This window comes from Caloenas nicobarica, chromosome 4, assembly GCF_036013445.1.
Source record: "Caloenas nicobarica isolate bCalNic1 chromosome 4, bCalNic1.hap1, whole genome shotgun sequence".
NCBI classification, from domain to species: Eukaryota; Metazoa; Chordata; class Aves; order Columbiformes; family Columbidae; genus Caloenas; species Caloenas nicobarica.
Window position 1 is genome coordinate 76182898 of NC_088248.1, and position 19968 is coordinate 76202865.

General features: G+C 49.4%; 1 protein-coding gene across 2 annotated transcripts; it reads right to left on the minus strand.

Annotated features, from left to right (window-relative positions):
* Window positions 1-1889: 1889 nt before the first annotated feature.
* PANK2 (pantothenate kinase 2) lies at window positions 1890-17374 on the minus strand. Of its 2 annotated transcripts, XM_065633134.1 has the most exons (7): window positions 17080-17374; window positions 6774-7126; window positions 5327-5580; window positions 4158-4334; window positions 3786-3909; window positions 2826-2951; window positions 1890-2449 (listed from the first exon to the last, which is right to left on the minus strand). In XM_065633134.1, the coding sequence occupies exons 1-7, from the start codon at window positions 17303-17305 to the stop codon at window positions 2399-2401; spliced, it is 1311 nt and encodes a 436-aa protein (XP_065489206.1). In that variant the 5' UTR covers window positions 17306-17374; the 3' UTR covers window positions 1890-2398. The 2 variants fall into 2 exon arrangements, with proteins under 2 accessions (XP_065489206.1, XP_065489207.1); XM_065633135.1 differs by lacking the exon at window positions 17080-17374 and having other exon boundaries at window positions 6917-7002.
* Window positions 17375-19968: the final 2594 nt, after the last annotated feature.

Here is a 19968-nt window from a genome sequence, read left to right on the forward strand (position 1 = left end):
GCTGGAATTTGCCCCGGAATGACACAGAAACGCCCTGGCTGGACGTCCCAGTGCCAGATCCTGCTCCTGCCGAAGGCTCCTGATACAGCCTGATCCTGTTGTGCACAAACTCACCTTCCCAGCAGCGCAGCCCTGCACTTGGGTTTTAGTTAAGCCTGGTTTAAGGGACCTGCTTAACGTTACAGCTTTGGGGAGTCGAGCATTGAGGAGGGATCCTCACTACCAGAAACAGGCAAATACTGATATTTTAACTTTTTTTTTTGTCTCCATTAACATGTTTTGCAATGTGATTTCCAAAGACCACAACATGCAGGGAGTGAAAAGTAATTGAGGATTGCGGAGTTACTTGTAATAAGCTTCTAAAAAGCAATTGCAAGGACTCATTCACCCCCATTTCACTGGTGTGTTCTTGGTGTCTCTTCAGATCATTCATCCCTTTGCTCTGTCATAGAAAGAACAACACACGAAGCAAATGCAAGTTTCAAGTATATAAAAATAACTGTAATATTTTATTACAAGAATTAAAAAAAAAAAAAGCCAAAAAATACTCACGATACAGCGGGGACTTTGGTGTTGGCCATCAGACCACGCAGGATCTCCTCAAAATCCACAGGACAAAGGGTTCCCCACCCCAGCATCTGCATAAAACCCCCAGGACTAATTAAACCTGATCAGCCCACACTCGCTTAAGTATGGCGGTGAGGAGCTAAGCCAAGCCTGGGCACAAGGACATCATTAAAAGCCAATGTATTTTTCTGTTTCTGTTGCAGGAGTCAAACCAGGGCGAGTTTTGATGGAGGGAGGGAGACCCGGCTGGTACGGCAGCCAGTTACGTGCCGTGCGTTACATTTTATATGGTGGAGAAGGAGTTAAAAGTCTAGATATCTACAATCAGCCATTCAAAAGTGGAGTTGTTTTTAGTACACTTACTTGGAGTATCTTTTGTGTGATTTCACGAGGAATGAAGAATATCTGAGGTCTCAGATGCGGCAGATCCCGAAAAGGCTGCCCAGAGAGGTGGTGGATGCCCCATCCCTGGAGACATCCCAGGCCAGGCTGGACGGGGCTCTGAGCAACCTGAGCTGGTGCAGATGTCCCTGCTCATGGCAGGGGGGGCACTGGATGAGACTGGAAGGTCCCTTCAACCCAAACCACCCCACGACTCTGCTATCCTGCTCAAACCCCTTTAAGTACCACGATATACAACACTCACCCAGCAGCACTGGAAGAGAAATATCCCACAGGATCTCATCCAGCCAGAGTACGCCTTCTGAATTCGTGGCTTCTTCCCTTTTTGGGCCCAAAAGAGAGGCAGGTGCCACACAAGGAACCCAGGGAGCTGCGAGGAACCTTGCAAGTAGGTGGGTAGAGACTGAAGTGATTTGCTGGCATGCAAGCGCACCTCTAACAGCAAAAAACCAAACCAGGACAACCCAGCGCTGCCCTCAGGTGTAAAACCTGCACCGGGATCAGTGAGCTCAACAATCTGATTTAAACCGGGCCTAAAAAGCTGTTTGAGTGAGGGTGGCGGTCACTCCGATGGCCACATTCACGAGACCCAAGTCTGGGAGGGATTTCTGCAAGGAGCTGCTCAAAACAGAGACACGGGGAAGGAGAATTCAGATTCCAAATCCACCGCACGCTGCTTTGCTTTGACAAACTGCTGCCCGCCCTCAGCACCCCTGTTGTTTTGAGAGAGCATTTACTGGGTGCGCAAGAAACCATTTCTACATCCACAGCCTGAGATCTTCCAAGGTTCCAAACCACAGCAGGTTGGAGATGGCACGCAGAGATAACACAGGACAGGACGTGTACGGGAAGGTTTCCCCCAAAAACTACTAGTTTAACAGTTACTACACATAAAAATAAAACACTACAGAGATCCCAAGTGAAAAAAAAATCTCTTTGGTATAGTTATATGCAGCCAAGTTTTACAACAGAGAAAAAACCCCACAACAAACAGGAAAAAAATACTATTTCGTCTTCAAACTTGCTTGTAGATCTCAAGGGCAGAGGTTGACGGACACTCGGGCACCACGGGAACCCACGTGTGGTCCGTACGGAGCGTTAGAGGCTGAAATCGGAGCCAGCGCAGGATTTGGGCTTTACCTTTCATCCCTAATAATGTGAACACGTAGTGAAGAAATAGCGCCGAGGGGAATAAAGCATCGCTGTCGGCACTGGCAGCGGATTTGCGGAAATTCTCCTTTTTGGACAAAGCCGCGTTGGAATCGAAGATCAGTTTGAACTGTTTACGGACAAATGCGACAGTCCTTGCCCGTTCCGCTTGGGTCGCCCGCAATTAAACAGCGAACGGATGGTTTGAAGCGAAACGTGGGTTTGGTGACCGGGAAAGTGCCTCAACTCTATAGGTCCAACGTATACAATCTGTAAGGACTCAGGCTGAATCCAGGAGTTCCAGCAGAGCACCGACGGCACCGAAATAACCCTGAGGAGCAGAGAGGAATATATTAAATATTCAAATAAAGGCCCGCAACTGAGAGAAAAACAAGAATATTACACGTACATTGTAATTTTAACAACTTGGTGGGAAGAAATAACTATAAGTAGGTACATCACAAAATAGATTTTAACAATTGTTAGGTGGGGAAGTAGAGCTGCACAGAATCATCTACACTCTCAAGAGTCTTGAAGTTTGGTAGGAAACAATTCTATGATTAATTACTGGAAAAATATACATGTTTTTGTGACCCTATGCTGGCCACTGTAGTAACCTGCTGCGTGTCAACAGCTACAGGCTCCACACGGCTGTTTCACAAAGGGTTTGAATCTCGACACGGGGCAAAATAAATTCAAAATTTCACCTCGTGTTCCAAGAAAAGTGCTTTTAACTGCCCCTTCGACCAGTAGTCCAAAGCGTACGCCAGAAGCCTCATGGAGATCGTGTTGATCCGAAGGAAATTGCCAACGAACACCACGCAATTAATGTTCTGCGAGTATTAAGGGAAAAAAAAAACCTCAATGGAACGTTAAGGCTGAATTCAATTTTCTGTTTGCAGTGATGATCCTTACACTGGCTAGAAACACTGACCACCAAGCGCCAACTCCTCTCCCCACAACTCTGGCCTTTAACTCATCACTAAATAAGCTGAATAGTTCTCTACTGTTAATCTAAAAAGAACAAAAATATTTAGAAACACATAACCAACACAATCCCGAAAGGAAAAGACCAACCAAGTAGTGATATTTTCGATTTATATCAGACTTCCAGCCACACTTTTCAATCCCCAAATCGTTCTCCTGAGCCAAGCGATAAGCTCTGAAGCTTTCTTGATCTCCAACAAGAAAATCATTTTCAGATCCTCCTCATTCCACAGAATCAGGATTAAGTCCTTTCTGCTCCTTCACTCACGTCCTTCTATGGATTTTCCTTCCATCCCCACGTTTGTTAGCACTTTCCCCTAATTATTGAGCATCCTTTTTGCATTCAGCTGCCTAGAGCGAGGACTCAGCAGATGGATTGTGGGCAAGCCCGTTCCAAAGGCCTTGCCTAATTTCAGCAGTAAATTAAGGTAATTAGCGTGTGTTGGCTTCACCCCGTGCGCCGAGCCCAGGGGAAGAGGCTGGGGAGGGAGCGGAGCGCTCGTCTCTGCTCTTTCATAGCCCTGTACAATGCTGCTTGACATGAACGCAACAAGGCAGCACTGTAAAGAAGCTGAAAGCACAAAGATAACCGGGAACGGCCGCGGAAACGGTGGCACCTGAGCGAGAAACTCGTCAACCCAGCGCAGGAACCGTACGCGAAAGAGATTTCCCCATAATACCTCGTTGAGCGCGCACATCCGCGCTATGGAGCCGATGTTGTTGGTGATGGTGATTAAAGTGGCCTTGGCCAGGTCCTCTTTGCTGACAGAGTCCCGCTTCTCCTTGCTCATCATGTTCCCAAAGCTGTAAAGACAATTTTAGGGTTCAAAGTCCATCGGAATCCCGGGAGAAAAGAGGAATTGCTAATTTAACCAAAGCGAAGTGCTTATTTCTAACTGCAAAAAGCGTTGCTCTCAGTAATTCCGATCTATTCAAACAGAACAACGGAAGGAGCGGTTGCTCTCCCAAGATGTGTTAATCTAGTTTTTCGCCCTTGCACAATCTCAAATTAAAATAAAAATTTAAAAAAAAAAAAAAAAATCAGTCCTTACCTGGAGGCCACAGCCCAGCCGGGCAACCCGAACCGCTCGTAGTCTCCCCCATAAATGTCCCGCACCAGTTTGTCCACTTTGGTGCTGTCCCCGTGCGACGCCATCTCCAGCGCCTCCTCAAACGTGGAGCAGCCGGTCAGGAGGCAGCAGAGCCCAAAAAACGTTCCCCCTCCCAGGCTGCAACGTAAAGAAAAACGAAAGTCACCCACTTTGCTTCTCAAGAGACAGAAACCGGCTCGTTTCAGTGAAATCTCGGTGAGCTCGGGTTGCCCCGTTCCTTCAGGTTCTTCTCTTTTCGGTGAGAACGATCTCGGATGAGCAGCAGTTTTCTTGAAATCTGTTGCTTTTCAACTAAAGGAATCCCAGGCCCTCACAGCCTTCTGCAGAGGGCATCGCCCTAAATAAGAAATTAATTTTCTTTTTTTACAATATCCACCTTCTTCCCAGCACTCGGAGAAGTCAATCTTAAAATAAATATTAGTCCTGAGGGATACCTGATGTATTAAGGGGAAAAAATGATGTCCTGTTCACTTTACTGAGCACACACACCAATAATGGTGTGTATGATAAGAGTAAGATCTGTACTGTGGGGTTATTATTATCATTATTATTATTATTATTATTGTTATTGCTAACTTTCAGGAAATTGAGGGAAACTGAAAGCCACAGAGCTGTTTGGGTTTGCAAGGCAAAAAGAGTCATAGAATCATTGAATTTTGGTTGGAATCATAGAATTTTGGTTGGAAGAGACCCTCAGGATCATCGAGTCCAACCATAAGACAGTTGGAAAATTACTGGAGAATCGCTGCCGTGCCAGCGTCCCTGCCACCAAAATAAGGGAAATTTCCAAAGTACAGACACAAATCTCTCCTGCAAAGCCAACGCTTGTGAATGAAACCATTCTATTTGGGTTAATCTGAAATGACGGGAGCTCTCTGATGGCAAATAAACCACTAATTCCTACAGCAGGGCAACTGAAAAATAAGTTTTTAAAGAGACTGGTCGCAGTAAAGAGACTAAAGCGTGAAATTCAGATTCTCCCTCTTGGCAGCGAAAAGGGAGGAGCAGGAGCTCGGTCATTCAACTCACCACCTTTATTGCAGCTTGTTCCCCGAAAATGTCATTTTTTACTCTAAAATAAACTCAGTTTACGCCCTTGCAGCGCTCACCTGGTGCCCGTGACCCGTTTGTAGTTTTCTTTGGAATACACGGCCAGAATGCTGACCCCCGAGCCGATGTTCACCAAGAGGAGAGGATACGGGTTCTCCAGGTTGAACGGGAGCTTCTGACACCGTTCGGCATCTGTCGGGTTCTCGAAATAGTAGCACTCTGAATGCCCATTGAATCCGACTGAATCGATGTACAAAACTCCTTTAATAAGGCAATCGAGTTCATCGAGCTTACAAAGCTCAAGGTCACTCATCTGGCAGGAAAAAAAGAAAGGAAAAAAAAGAGGAATATTCAAGAAGTAGCAAAGGATCTGAAGCATTTATGCTCAGGGCTAGAAAAATGCATTCACTGCTGGATAAATTCAGCCATGGCTCCCTGTGATCGCAGGAGGGCTCCGGCTTTCTCCACGTGGACATTTAGTGACCCCGGTCCAGTTGTAAAATGGGGGGAAACGAAAAACTGGATCCACGGATGGACACCAAGAGAGTCCCATCAGCTTCCAAGGGGCTGGTCTGGGTCCTGGCTCTGAGGCATCAGCGGGAAAAGCAAAGAAAAATGAGAAGGGACTGAAGTGTTTGGAAAAAAAAACCCAAACAAAAAACTAAAAACACACAGAACAAAACTGACCCCAAAAGAACAGGGGAAGTGACGATGATGAGGTTGAGGTTGGATCTGGGGACCAATTTCTTCCCCAAAGGGCTGTGGGGCATTGGAACAGGCTGCCCAGGGCAGTGCTGCAGTCACCATCCCTGGAGGGGTTGGACAGACGGACATGAGGTTCTCAGGACATGGGGCAGTGCCAGGGGTGGGTTATGGTTGGACTCGATGTCCTTAAAGATCTCCAACCAAAATAACCCCATAAAATTGTTTTCCCCTCATGTCACTGCCGTGACTGCACAAAACGCTTCTTCATTTCGTGTGTTTTTTCAAGCCCTGCTTAAACAAAGTCTTTATCACACACGGTTTTCACCTACGAACAAGAACCAAACTTACAATGAAGCCACAGGATGATGTCAAATCCCAAACACCAACCTCCTTTCAGTTAATTGACCACCAAATCAGCTCACTCACATGCCTTTTAGAAACAAAACCACACGAGCAAAGGAACAACAAACCACAGACGAAGCGTGTGAAAGACAGCAAAGAGAAAAAAACCGCAAGACTGACTGAGATCAGCATAATCGGAGATTAATAATACAGAGAAGGTCGTGTAAGAGCACAGGCCATGGGAGTTAGCGAATAATTTTACAGTTACAGGGCTGTCACATGCATTTTCAGGGAAGAATTTGGAGATGTCAACTTGGCTCCCCATGCTTCCCGAACCCGGTTTAACTTGAGTTAGGTACACCCTTCCAAAGCTGAGATTTAGAGAAGCTTTAAGAGCTTGCAGAGAAAGTTTTCTAGTTCTCAAGATCCCCCAACGGTATAGAAGCCAAAAATGCATACTGTGCGAAAGTCCTGCTCAAATTTGTACGCTCCACCTCCCGTGGCACATAAGGTAGTATGGAGGCTTGAAAAGTGTTTTTCGCTTCCCATTTGAATAAAAGCGGGCATGTCATGAGTAGGAAAGCGTATAAAGTGCAGATTGCCTTTACGTCCACACAGGGTAAGGTCCTTTAGCTCGAGGTGCACGTCCCGAATGCCCGTGGAGCCGTAGGCCACGTTGGACGTCAGGTACTTGCGGATGCTTTTGAGGTTTTCCACTTCTTCTTCCTCCTCTTCGGCGGTGATGTCCTTCGGTTCGAAATAAACGAGCTTGACCAAGGTCCCTCCGATATCCAAACCGAACCAAGGAAAGACTAAAGAAAAGAAATAGGGTATGTTACTGTCGTACCGCCAGCAAAATACTTATCAACTGAATTAATTCGTGCAGTTGTCTAGGGACTCTGAAATGAAGGCCTGTTTGATTCCTAAAGTGGAAAACGTAAGAAAAAAAAATGTCACAAGCGTGGTCTGTTTTTCACAAGCGTGGCTGAGACTCCTCTGTGCGTGGACTTGACTCCCGTTTTGCTGCTAAACTGAGGAAGTGTGGTCTGGACGATCAGGCAGTGAGGTGGACTGAGAACTGGCTGAAGGGAAGAAGCCAGAGAGTCGTGGTCAATGGGGCAGAGTCTGGTTGGAGGCCTGTATCTAGTGGAGTCCCTCAAGGGTCAGTTCTGGGCCTAGTATTGATCAATATATTCATCAACGACTTGGATGAGGGAACTGAGTGTACTATCAGCAAGTTTGCTGATGACACCAAGCTGGGAGGAGTGGCTGACACGCCAGAAGGCTGTGCTGCCATCCAGCGAGATCTGGACAGGCTGGAGAGTTGGGCGGGGAAAAATTTAAGGAAATATAACAAGGGAAAATGTAGAGTCTTGCATCTGGGCAGGAACAACCCCAGGTTCCAGTATAGGTTGGGGAACGACCTATTAGAGAGCAGTGTAGGGGAAAGGGACCTGGGGGTCCTGGGGACAGCAGGGTGACCATGAGCCAGCACTGGGCCCTTGTGGCCAGGAAGGGCAATGGGACCTGGGGGGGATTAGAAGGGGGGTGGTCAGTAGGTCAGAGAGGTTCTCCTGTCCTTCTACTCTGCCCTGGTGAGACAGCATCTGGAATATTGTGTCCAGTTCTGGGCCCCTCAGTTCCAGCAGGACAGGGAACTGCTGGAGAGAGTCCAGCGCGGCCACGAAGATGCTGAAGGGAGTGGAGCATCTCCCGTGTGAGGAAAGGCTGAGGAGCTGGGGCTCTGGAGCTTGGAGGAGACTGAGGGGTGACCTCGTTCATGGTGATCAATATGTAAAGGGTGGGTGTCAGGAGGATGGAGCCAGGCTCTTCTGGGTGACAACCAGTGATAGGACAAGGGGCAATGGGTACAAACTGGAACACAGGAGGTTCCACTTAAATTTGAGAAGAAACTTCTTCCCAGTGAGGGTGCCAGAGCCTGGACCAGGCTGCCCAGGGAGGTTGTGGAGTCTCCTTCTCTGCAGACATTCCAACCCGCCTGGACACCTTCCTGTGTAACCTCATCTGGGTGTTCCTGCTCCGGTGGGGGATTGGACTGGATGATCTTTCGAGGTCCCTCCCAATCCCTGACATTCTGTGGTTCTGTTTCTGTGATTCTGTGATACATCGTGTTCTGGAGCTCCCAACCTTTGATTTTCAGTCCTCAAAATCCTCACAGCCCCACGCGGCACCGGAGATAACCCAGCGTGGGTTTGACCACACCGTGACACCCGCTCCATCCCCTGCGGTTTATTTCTTTTATAAAGTTCTGATCCAAAGGCAGAGGCGAGGATAAGGCTGGTGCTTCTACATCAAAGGGATGTATACAAACGTTAACTAATTACAACACATAACTGAGGTAGACGAGTAATCTGAGATGCCCCAGGGAGACGAAAACAAATGTCTAATTGGATTATTTTATTAGTCAAATTCCCCCGTGGTACAAAATATGCATTAGTGTAAGGCCCAGCAACATTTACAGCTGTATTAGATAATGAGCTGCTGGGAAAAGATCAAGAGAAAACCCCAATCAGATGGAACCTGCGATTAGAGCCGCGAACTGGAACAGATTAATATTACTATTAATGAGCTACAGGATAGGCTTGAGCTAACAAGATCCACGGGCTCCAGAGCAAAGGGAAAAACGCAGCCACGTGTTACGGCTTACGGCAGCGGGATTAAACCCGTATGGTTCTTCCAAAAGGAAAAAAAGGCACGTTCAGAAAACCTGAACGCAACGTTGATGTTTCTAACGTTCCTCTGGAAAGAGGGATCTCGGATACTGTTATTTTTCGCTCGCCCCTCGTCCCGGCAGCGCAGGAGATGCTGCAGGAGAACGCAGAAAAAGCCAATCCCAAAGAAAACCAGCTCCAAAAGCCACAAATGGGCAAGCGGGTGTTTGAAGACGACAAAGTACAGAGTGGAGGTAAAACGGGCCCTTCCAGAGCATCGCAGTCCCCAGGACCCGCCAGAGCTCAGTTATTTTGATATATTGACATCAAGGCCACTCCCAACCATCACCAAAAGAAATTCTGAAAGATGTCGCAAACTTGATTTCAGGAGGTGCATCCAAATCCCAATAACCCCCTATTTCTAACACATTTACAGACACAAAAATAACCGTTCACGAACGAGAGAAATAAATTTGAATCACAGTCCAAAGGAGAAAGAAAGCGGGAGCGATTCAAGGAGTTTTTTCATGCCAATAAAGACATTTTTCATGAAAATTCCTCATTCTGTACCCCAGAATTCAGAATTCCAAGCTCTATCTTTGAAGGTCCCTCCCGACCCAAACTGTTCTATGACTCTATGACCCACCTGCTCATCCCAACACCTTAAACCTAAAAATCCCGTACACAGGCTCACCTGGTGCGATATTAAAACCATGTCCAACAACGTATCTACATCTGTAAGTCAGCGGTCCCCGTGTTAATGGCAGAATACGACCCCCCCTCGGAGTATTTTGTCTTTCTTTGAATCAAAGCCCTTGAGTTCTCAATTAATTACTGCGGAAAATCGTTTTGGACGCGGATCATGCGCCGCTATTGAGAGAAGTGATAAAAATACCACCAAGCACAGGTAAACATCAGCCAAACCAGCAGCTCCTGCTGCTGCTCCAGTCCCTCCAGCGACTGGAACTGGGAAACACCCTCTGTTTAAACACCCACTTCACCAGCACTAAAACCAGTTTCCCCACATGCACTGGGCTTTTCGATACTCAATAAACTGCTGGAAAAGGAGCGAGCTCTGTGCAAGGAAAGGAAGAACGAGCAGCCTCCCCACGTTCCTCAGCCAAGTCCCCTCCGGTGTCGCGGTCACTGACACCCGGACAACCCTCTTCACCCATTTCTCCCTCTCAAAAGCTTCATCATCTCTGCTCAGACCGAGGAACTGGTTCAAGAAACCCTCCGCAACATCACTTTGTGAGGCTACATAAGGGCAGAAACAGGGAGAAAGCAGAGAGGGGGATCTCGGAGGTGTCCTCATTGGGGCGCAGCAGAAAAACAGCCAAAAATTAAGCCACGGAGCTGGAAATGTCACACGAGCTGCTTCATCACAAGCTAAAGGGCTCCTGCTCCAGAGTAGACACACAAGCATTTGCTCAGTAGGTAACACTGGTTCATATTAAAGCTGGTTGCGAAGGTCGCAGAGCAAACTCCTACATTCAGGGACACAAACCTTCCAGATTTTAGGGCATGAGAATCACCAACTTGGTCCCTGTCACCAAAAAAGAGCGCAGCTCCTCAGAAACTTCATCCCAGCTCATTCCGTGTGCTGGGCCCTGGGGAGGCCAAACCTCGAATCCTCGGTCAGTTTTGGGCCCCTGAGGTGCTGGAGCGAGTTGAGAGAAGGGAACGGAGCTGGTGAGGGGCTGGAGCACAAGTGTGATGGGAGCGGCTGAGGGAGCTGGGGGTTCAGCTGGAGAACAGGAGCTGAGGGGAGACCTTCTGATCTCTGACCTGCCTGAAAGGAGCTTGGAGCCAGGGGGGTCGGGCTCTGCTCCCCAGGAACAAGCGCCAGGACCAGAGGAAACGGCCTCAAGTTGCGTCAGGGGAGGTTGAGGTTGGATGTGGGGAAGAATTTCTTCCCCAAAGGGCTGTGGGGCATTGGAACAGGCTGCCCAGGGCAGTGCTGGAGTCACCATCCCTGGAGGGGTTTAAAATACACGGAGATGAGGTTCTCAGGGACATGGGGCAGTGCCAGGGCTGGGGGAACAGTTGGACTCGATGAGCTTGAGAGGCTTTTCCAACCAAAATGATTCTCTGGTTCTCAGTCCCCTCAAGACCTTCAATTTTTTAATATCTATAAATTTACTTTTTATTCGGGTGTTGTTACAGCTGCCACTGAACTAGCAGAACACGGGGTTAAACACACCAGGTACCCACCGGCTAATGAGGAAACGGCAACAACACCTGCAGAGCCTGGTGTGAACCGTACTCAGATTAGGCTCAGGCTTTACTAGTCCTCACTCTTTTTTTTTTTTTTTTACTAGCCCCACTAAACCCCAGCTGGCCCCAAAAAGAGCATCCAGCCCCCAACAAGCCTCAGCCATCCCCGCAGACCCAGAAAGGCTCCGCACGGAGCAGCATCGTTCTCCATCTGCCAACAGCTCGGCTGTACCTTCTGTCAGTCACCGGGGACAAATTCTAAAAGATCGCCCAATTAGGTAATTAACTTAAACAAAATGATTCTTAATTATGGATCTCTCAGTATATACATCCCAGCCACAGGTTAGCAATCCGAGGAAGAAGCGTGCTAGCTCAATATTAAGTATTTCTTTACCATACCCTAAGGGATTTTCTATGCAGGAAAACCTGCACAGAGCACTCCAATAATCTGGGGCATGGACAAAACATTCCCTATAAACGCATTTTTGCAGGAAAGGCCTGTGGCACACAAACAAGAGGACAAAATTATGTCCACAACACGGAGAACCGTTGGGTTTTTTTTTCCTTACGGTTAGAGAAAAATGCAGAAAAATGCACAACTTCGAAGGGAGGAAGGAGGGAGCTGTCTTGGGTGAATGCCATCACCATCTACACCCGAGATTTCTCTTAAAACATGGATTTTTTTTCCCAGAATTTACCATGCGGTGGAAAGCTCTCCAAAGATCTCTCCCTTTCAAGGCTCCGAAGCATCTTTTCTAAGATCGTTGCTGCAGAAGACGGCAGATCTGGAGCAGCACGAGAACTGGTGGCATCCAGGAGCCTTTGGGCTCCTCAATCGGGAGGTTCTGCAGAAATAACCAGGAGGTCTCTCCTTGGCCAGAGAACAATGGGGAGAACAAGAACACAGGAGGAACACTGTGGGATGAACCTCTGGGGTCTCCTCCTGCCCCGCATCCTCCAAGAAGAGTTTTGTGTCTCTCTGGTTGTTTGGACATTTACCAAAAAGGCAAGAAATCCTCTTCTCAAAGCCACGACTGCTCTCCATCCAAAACCTTCTACAGTCTTCCTTAAAGAAACTCTATTACTTTCTTAGCATAATGACAGCAGCTCACCTGACAAACATTGTGTAAAAAAGCCAAAAAGAAAGAAATGCAATGGTATTCAGAGTGAAAAGTAGCAGTGGTACAAAGAGGGTGAGGTGAGGAACTGGGAAGACTGTGGCACCGCTCAGCAGATCAGGGACACAACCATGAGCCTTATTTTCATAGAGTGACGGAATCGTTTTGGTTGGAAACACCCTCAAGATCATCGAGTCCAACCGTTCCCCAGCCCTGGCACTGCCCCATGTCCTGAGAACCTCATCTCCGTCTGTCCAACCCCTGCAGGGATGGTGACTCCAGCACTGCCCTGGGCAGCCTGTTCCAATGCCCCACAGCCCTTTGGGGAAGAAATTGTTCCCCAGATCCAACCTCAACCTCCCCTAGTGCAACTTGAGGCCATTTTCATTTTCTCCCCTAACGCAACACACTGCCAGAGCAGTTATAAAGCATCTGGAAAGCGAATTTTTCTCCAAGAAGAAAACTCTTCATCTTTTGGCCTGACCGAGGATTGTCTTCCCTTAACACGGACACTTTCCGAAAGTAGCTCTACACATACATTTTCTTACACACAATTTACATACAGCCTTAAAAATAAACTTTCTTCTATGGATAAGCAACAACAAACACAAACCTTCCTGCAAACAAAGTTTAGGGCTTGGGGCTATCACTAAATCACCATATTCAAATCCCTTTCAGAGTCAGACTGCAAGCTCTCTGGGGCAAGAAAAATACAATGCTTGTATTTGTTATGTAAATTGCTTTATAAAACTGGACGCTATATAAATAAAAAAACCCTCAACAGATTGATTTTGAAAGCTCCACAAGTGTTGAGATGAAAGAGGAGGTATATAATTCAAAATCCCCGTGGTGGATTTTTCTTCATACGACAAGCGGCTCGTTTTTCAGATTGATCCTTAAATTATGAGCCAATTATACCAGAAGCTAAAACAATTAGATCAAGAGTGATGATTTAGTTGAGCATATGACAGCATCTCTACGCTTACTCTAAAATATTAAACATTATGTTTTCATAGCATTACACCACTATGGAAATTTTACAACTTGGGAAGAAAACATATTAACCAGCGTTTAACATAAAGTGACACTAAGTCTGTATATCCTCCCATCTCTAAAAACAGGCTTTGCTCGAAATTCACATTTCACACACTATTCCAAAACATAAAAAGGTATTTAAAAATCAAACTCAAAGCTTGAATTTTGTACTGCAAAGGAGCTGCCCAAGCAGTATTTTATTTGTACCTCTAATTGCATACGGTCTATATTGCGAATTTAAAGCGATCTGCACTTACGTCCGCGCATGATTCTGACAGGAGATACTAAAAGTTTAAAAAAAAAAAAAAAGGTATCAGTTGAAAGGACTACAGAATAGATGGGGACACGCTGGGTTTTTTTAAACCACACAAGCGTATATATTTAGAAACTATTTGCAGGATGCTCTTCTTGATATTTTAGCTACAGGCTCTCTTTTGGAATTCATGAACACCCTACAATACAAATACACTTTATGCAACCTCTCCCCTTTTTAAAGCAGTAAAACACTCCAGACAACGTCTCGCAAAAGCATCAAAACCAGCTTTTTTTTCAAGGAAATAACCTGAACTCATCTCTGCCGAGGAAATAATCGGGAAGGGGCAGAGAGAGCAGAAGGGGATGAACTGGATCCCTGACCTATTTCTCTTATCAGGAGGAAGATTAATTATAACAAAATATCCCCCTGGTCGTCATGAGTTTTATGCCTGGCACTCAACCGAACCCACAGCGAGCCGCTTGGTATCCCGCAGTTATGTTAAAATAACCATAATGTGAATATTCTCTTTACTATTCTGGGGTATTTCCAGTCCAGTTTTTAAGTACAGATTTCAATAACGGTTCTGAAAATTCATTAGCAGGAAGGAATTCTTCTGTATTGCCTCTGATAAAGCTTTTTTTCTATTAGCGTTTCTGCCTGTACTAATAATCCTGTCAAGCTCCCGTTCACACCCCACCAACATAATCCTCCAAAGCAGCTCGGAACTCCAACACATCTCCGCTTCACGACATTTTCAGGGACAATTCTCACATCCTTGCCTTCTCCTCCTTTCACCCGTGGCACACCGAAAACCTGCGATAAAGCTCTTTAATTCCTACGAAGCGGAATATTTAAGAGCCCGAGCTGCGCCAAGGCGCAGAGCTCGCATCAGGTTATTTCAGATAAATCCCATTTAATTCCCCTCGGTCTGGGATCTTCCCCGCGTTACCGGACGGCTCCGGAGGAAGGGAGATCACAAGCTTGAAGGGCAGCCCGCTGAAATCCTTTCGTTCCTAAGAAAACAAGGCTCATCTGCCAGGGCTTGTGCCGGTGGGACGAGCCTCAAGGTCACGGCGCTCGATTGAACCTCCCGGCGGCAGCTGAGCGGGAGCTCCATTAGGACATTTTTGATCAGACGTTCATTAAGCGGGTTTGCTCTTCTTCAGGCTTGCCTGAATCTTAAGGTGGGATCGAGCATTTTAACTTCAAGACGTTAATCTGCGCCGACATCAGACCTTGTCCCTGTTAAGGGATGGACTCGCTCGAGCACGTTTCCCTTCCAATTATCAGGAGGATCGTTTAGGAAAGCCGGGCTGGGATCCCGAACCGCGCCAACCTGGCCGGCTGGATCCAAACCCGGCTCCGAAACCTCCAGAACACCCATTTTCCCACCAGGATCCCACGCCAGTCTCTGCACTGGACTTCACTGCAGCAAACCGCGACCTCGACGCCCAATTTCAATCTCAGTTTTCCACACAAGACGCTGAAACTGCCCCCGAGCAAAGCAGAAAAGTATAGTCACCCAATATACCCAATTCCACCCTTATTTTCATACCAGAGATCTCCTCTGGCTGGCTGCAACCTATTAACATGCACGCCTCTAATTAACAACCCCACAGGTCCCGCTGGTGGGTTTTGCTGTGATTTCCTTACGACCACGGCCACAAAAGTGGATTTTCACATATAAAGCTGGTTTTGCTGCATCTAAATTGCAAGGATGCTCAGCGCTGCCAGTGCCGTTACACCCCTCTAATAAATTCCCCTTTCACCCTATTAAATCTCGGGTAAGCAGAAAACCCCACAATCACCTCAGTTATTTAAAATTAACTTTACAATCATCTCCTGGTGCAGGATCAATCCTGTAATCCAGCACAAGCTGGAAATGAGAAGGAACCCAGGTCAGAACAGCCACGCTGACGCTGTATTAGCACTTGCCTGAAACCAGTAACACAAGCAGCATCCAGCTCAAGTCTTTGAACGTCTTTTGATATATCATTCCAATTTTTCACACCCAAGGCAAAAAGAAGCTTCCCTTTTCCCAGCAATCAATAAAAAGGGAAAGAACGGTATTTAGAACTTCACATTAATAGTGTGACAATAACATCTCGGCATCGCCAACCAACAGATGGAGTCTCGCTACGACATGCAGGACGATTTTGATTCCTGGATTCATTTGCTGACGTCCCTTTAAAAGCCGTGCAGGTAACGGGGAACTACGTGGCCGCTATTTTGTTTTCAGGATACAGCAAATTCCTCCCAAGAGGAAGGACCACGGCACAAGGAACAACCGCACAGCTCCACGTCGAACGTGGCTGAAGTGACGTCCCCAGCACCTGCATGGCAGCTCCCAAAATGAAGGCTGCCATCCATTTTGCACTTAATTCCACACACAGTTTCTGACACAGCGTTTAAAAACGAGGCTGGGGGGATGTTTTTTGCCTTCCAAAGCTCGGTTCGGTCTGTGCCCTGTCCCTGCCAAACCCGCGGGCTTCTCTCCTCCCCAAATTTACACTTTTCTCTTCGCTCTCTGTTGCTTTTCTTCCAGCCCAGCCACACAGCCTTTGCCCCCCAGCCTCTCCATCTGTCCTTCTGTCACTTTTTCCCCACCCTTTGTCCCCACCAGTGACCTTCCCAGTCCCCCTCCAGTCCCAGGGTCCCTGATTTGGGCATGTCAGCCCCAACCCTGCCAGGTGCCACCTCCATGTCCCAGAGCAGCTCAGCCTGTCCCACCCTCCATCCCACCAAGCCCTTGGCCCCATGTCACCATGCCCCTGTGTCCCTGTCCTACCATGTCCCCTTCCCACCGTGTCTCTGTGTCCCCATGCCACCGTGTCCCTGTGTCCCCATGCCACCGTGTCCCTGAGTCCCCAGCCCACCGTGTCCCTGTGTCCCCAGCCCACCGTGTCCCTGTGTCCCCAGCCCACCATCTGTGTCCCTGAGTCCCCATCCCACCATCTGTGTCCCTGAGTCCCCATCCCACTGTGTCTGTGTCCCCATCCCACTGTGTCCCTGCGTCCCCATCCCACCGTGTCTCTATGTCCCCATCCCACCGTGTCTCTACATCCCCAGCCCACCACGTCCCTGTGTCCCCATCCCACCGCGTCCCTGTGTCCCCATCTCACCGCGTCCCTGTGTCCCCATCCCACCGCGTTCCTGTGTCCCCATCCCACCGTGTCTCTGTGTCCCCATCCCACCGTGTCCCTGAGTCCCCATCTCACCATCTCTGTGACCCTGTGTCCCCATCCCACCGCGTCCCTGTGTCCCCATCCCACCATGTCTCTACATCCCCATCCCACCATGTCCCCACAGCCCCCGCCCCATTCTCCATTGAGAAGCCCCTCTCCTCAAGCCCCGCCCACTCCCCTGGCCCCGCCCCCCCACCGCACCCCGCCCTCTCATTACCATAAGCCCCGCCCCCTCTAAGCCCCGCCCCCGCCGCAGCCCCCGCGCCCCCCCGCCGCACTCACGCGGGCGGTTCTTGCGGACCGAGTCCCGGCGCTGCCGGCTCACGGACCCGCCCCGTTCGCGGGGCTGCGGCCCGGCCGCGCTGTCAACGCCCGCCGAGGAGGAGCAGCCACCGCCGCCGCCGCTGCTGCTGCTGCTCCGCCGCCGCGGGGGCCCGGCGTCCGCCCCCGCCACGCCGCGCCGCCGCGGCTTCTCCTCCGCGCCGCCGCCGTTGCGCAGCGGCTCCATCCGCAGCGCGGCCCGGCCCCATGGGCCGCCCGTCCCGCCGCGCTCCTCACAGCCGCCGCCGCAGCCGCCGCCCCCAGCGCGCCTGCGCCGCACGGCCCCCCGCGCGCGCTCTCGGACCCGGGCGGGGGGAAGGCGGGATTAGGCGCCTCCAATCAGCGCCTTCCGCCGCGCGGAGCGACAGGCGAGTTGGCCAATGGGAGGCGGGGTTTGGACGGCAGCGGGGCGCTAGGCCCTCCCGCACCGCTCCGCCGCGAGTAGTGACGAGGGCGGCTGCCCAATCAACGCGCCAGCTCGGGACGGGGCGGGGATTAAGGCGGCCGCGGGGGCGGGCCGATATGCGGCAGCGTCGGCCTATGGCTTTCCTTTAGCAAGAGAATGACACGGCAGCTGTCCAATGGTGTGAGGCAGCTGCCTGGTCGGGGCGGGAGAAGGCCGGGTGATTGACAGTGCGGGTAACTATGGCAACGCAGACAGGGGCTGCAGGAAGACCGCAGTAGGACTGGGTGGGCCGGGGCTGCTTTCCATGCGATTTGCATATGCAGATAGCGAGGCCTCCATCATCCCCTCGCTGTGGGGCGGTTCTGTGACCCCTGGGCCCCCACCGTGTCAGGCCTGTGCCGTTGGGCCTCCCCCACCGCCCCCCGTGGGAGCACAGGCTGGGCTGGGGCCATTGAGGCCTCGGGCCTAAACCTCCTCGGGCCTAAACCTCCATCCCCAGCTGCAGCTCACCCTGTCACCAGCTCCAGTCACCAGCCTGGGGAGCTCAGCATCGCTGCTGGTGCTGCCGGTGAGGCCACCTGTTTGATAATTTCTCTGGGCCACGTTAATGGCTCTGAGAAAAAGTAAAACGTGTTTCTGAGCTCGGCGTGTCCTGAAGGATAATTAGCGGGGTTCTGGCCTTGTTGGGGAGAGCTGAGGTTTCCCTTTCAGAGAGGAAGAGCCAGAAACAAGTCCTGTTTCCCTTCACAAGGCCTTGGAGGTCACGCTGGATCCGAACTCTCAGTGAGGGCAGATGAAAACACTGCGGTTCTTCAGACATCTGGCAAGTTCAGAGGAAAGGACGAGAGAGAATAAAATGGGAACCAAGACAAGAGATTTAGCAGGAGAGACAAAGAAACAAGGGTCAAGGATTCAGGATACGTTCTGCATCAATCCTTGGCTCCCTTATGTATCACGACATAATTTAAATCCAGATACGTCCTATTCTTTAAACTCAGACCCTACATTTATCAATGCTGAGCTCCCAACTACAGCAGCAGCCACGCAGGCAACAGAAGAACTGAGGTGTCCATAAAGCGTGGCACAAGCAACCATCAACAGGGTGACATTCAAGAGGAAAACAGACTCTCAGACTATTTTACACCATAATAGATCCAGTTGTAACACACTGGAGGTTCCCAGGTGGAACGCTGAGTGATGTCTCACACACCCAGAGCATGGCCAAGCGTGGAACTGCAATCCAGTGACCCCTGGTGCTCTTTACCTGCACTGCGTTAATCCCAGCTCACCGCAATCCTCAGGCATTAACTCGATACCAAAGGGATAAGCAGCTGGTGTTCAAAGCAGGTGTAATAATTTCGGTAAGAATTTGCTGAATTCTGGCTGCTCTGGTGAAAACGAGGCAAAGGGATTGGTCAAATTTAGTTTGTATAATTTTAATATCACATATAAATGGTGTTAGTGCCCATGTGAGATGAAGTACAACCTCTCTGAAGAAAAATGACACTTCTTAACAAAAGCACTGTCTTCATTTTGTTAAGGAACGAACTCGCTGAGCTTCGTTGCCTGAAATTCAGAGTATTGTCAGTACCGGGCCCTAAACGTGTTTCATTTACCTGGGCTGTAAATCCAGAGCTCCAGCTGGGAAAGCAGAAAGCGAGTGAACACGTAGCAGAGCCCTTGGGAGCCTCTTGTGTAAAAGGCAGCGTGGAGAGGGCACGGAATGCTACTGAAAAGGTCTGGTTTTGTCATGCTGCTCAAAAACTTCCTGCTCGTCCCCAAAATGCAAACGCCGCAGGGTGACTCACCCCAGGGCGGCCTCGCCAGTGAGGGGTGAGCGGAGCTGGGTTTGGGGACGTCGGTCTCTGTTCTGCAGGTCAGAGCGGAGCCTGGCGTGGGAAAGGTAGCCCAGCTGCCTTTGCTGTGCAGGATCCCGGGATCCAATTCAAACAGAATATGGGAGAATCTGGATCATGAAGAAGTGTGAGCAGCACCCTGGGCTGTACTGTGCACTGCAGCACACTCATGGACTTGTAGAATAGAATCAGAGAATTATTTTGGTTGGAAAAGACCCTCAAGATCAAGTGCAACCGTTACCCCACCCCTGGCACTACCCCATGTCCCCGAGAACCTCATCTCCGTCTGTTCAACCCCTCCAGGGATGGTGACTCCACCACTGCCCTGGGCAGCCTGTTCCAATGCCCAACAGCCCTTTCCGGGAAGAAATTGTTCGCAAGATCCAATCTGAACCTCCCTGGTGACAGCTAGTCCCTTCCCAGCCTGTCACCACCCACCAACAGCTGCCTACGACCCTATTTCTCTTCTACCTTGCAACAGTTTGCAGCTCAGATTTCTGCTTAAAAACCTTTAGTGCATTTTTCTTCACAGAACCTGCCTGGTTCCTCTTTAGTGACCGCAACATCCTGATGATACGACTCGTGCAG

Coding starts and splice junctions, on each gene's coding strand:
- PANK2 (XM_065633134.1), bottom strand. CDS start 17,305: ATGGAGCCGCTGCGCAACGGCGGCGGCGCGGAGGAGAAGCCGCGGCGG. Junction 3,910..4,157: donor GGCTGGGCTGTGGCCTCCAG/GTAAGGACTGAT, acceptor TTGTCTTTACAG/CTTTGGGAACATGATGAGCA. Junction 2,450..2,825: donor CACTTTTCTTGGAACACGAG/GTGAAATTTTGA, acceptor TCTGCTCCTCAG/GGTTATTTCGGTGCCGTCGG.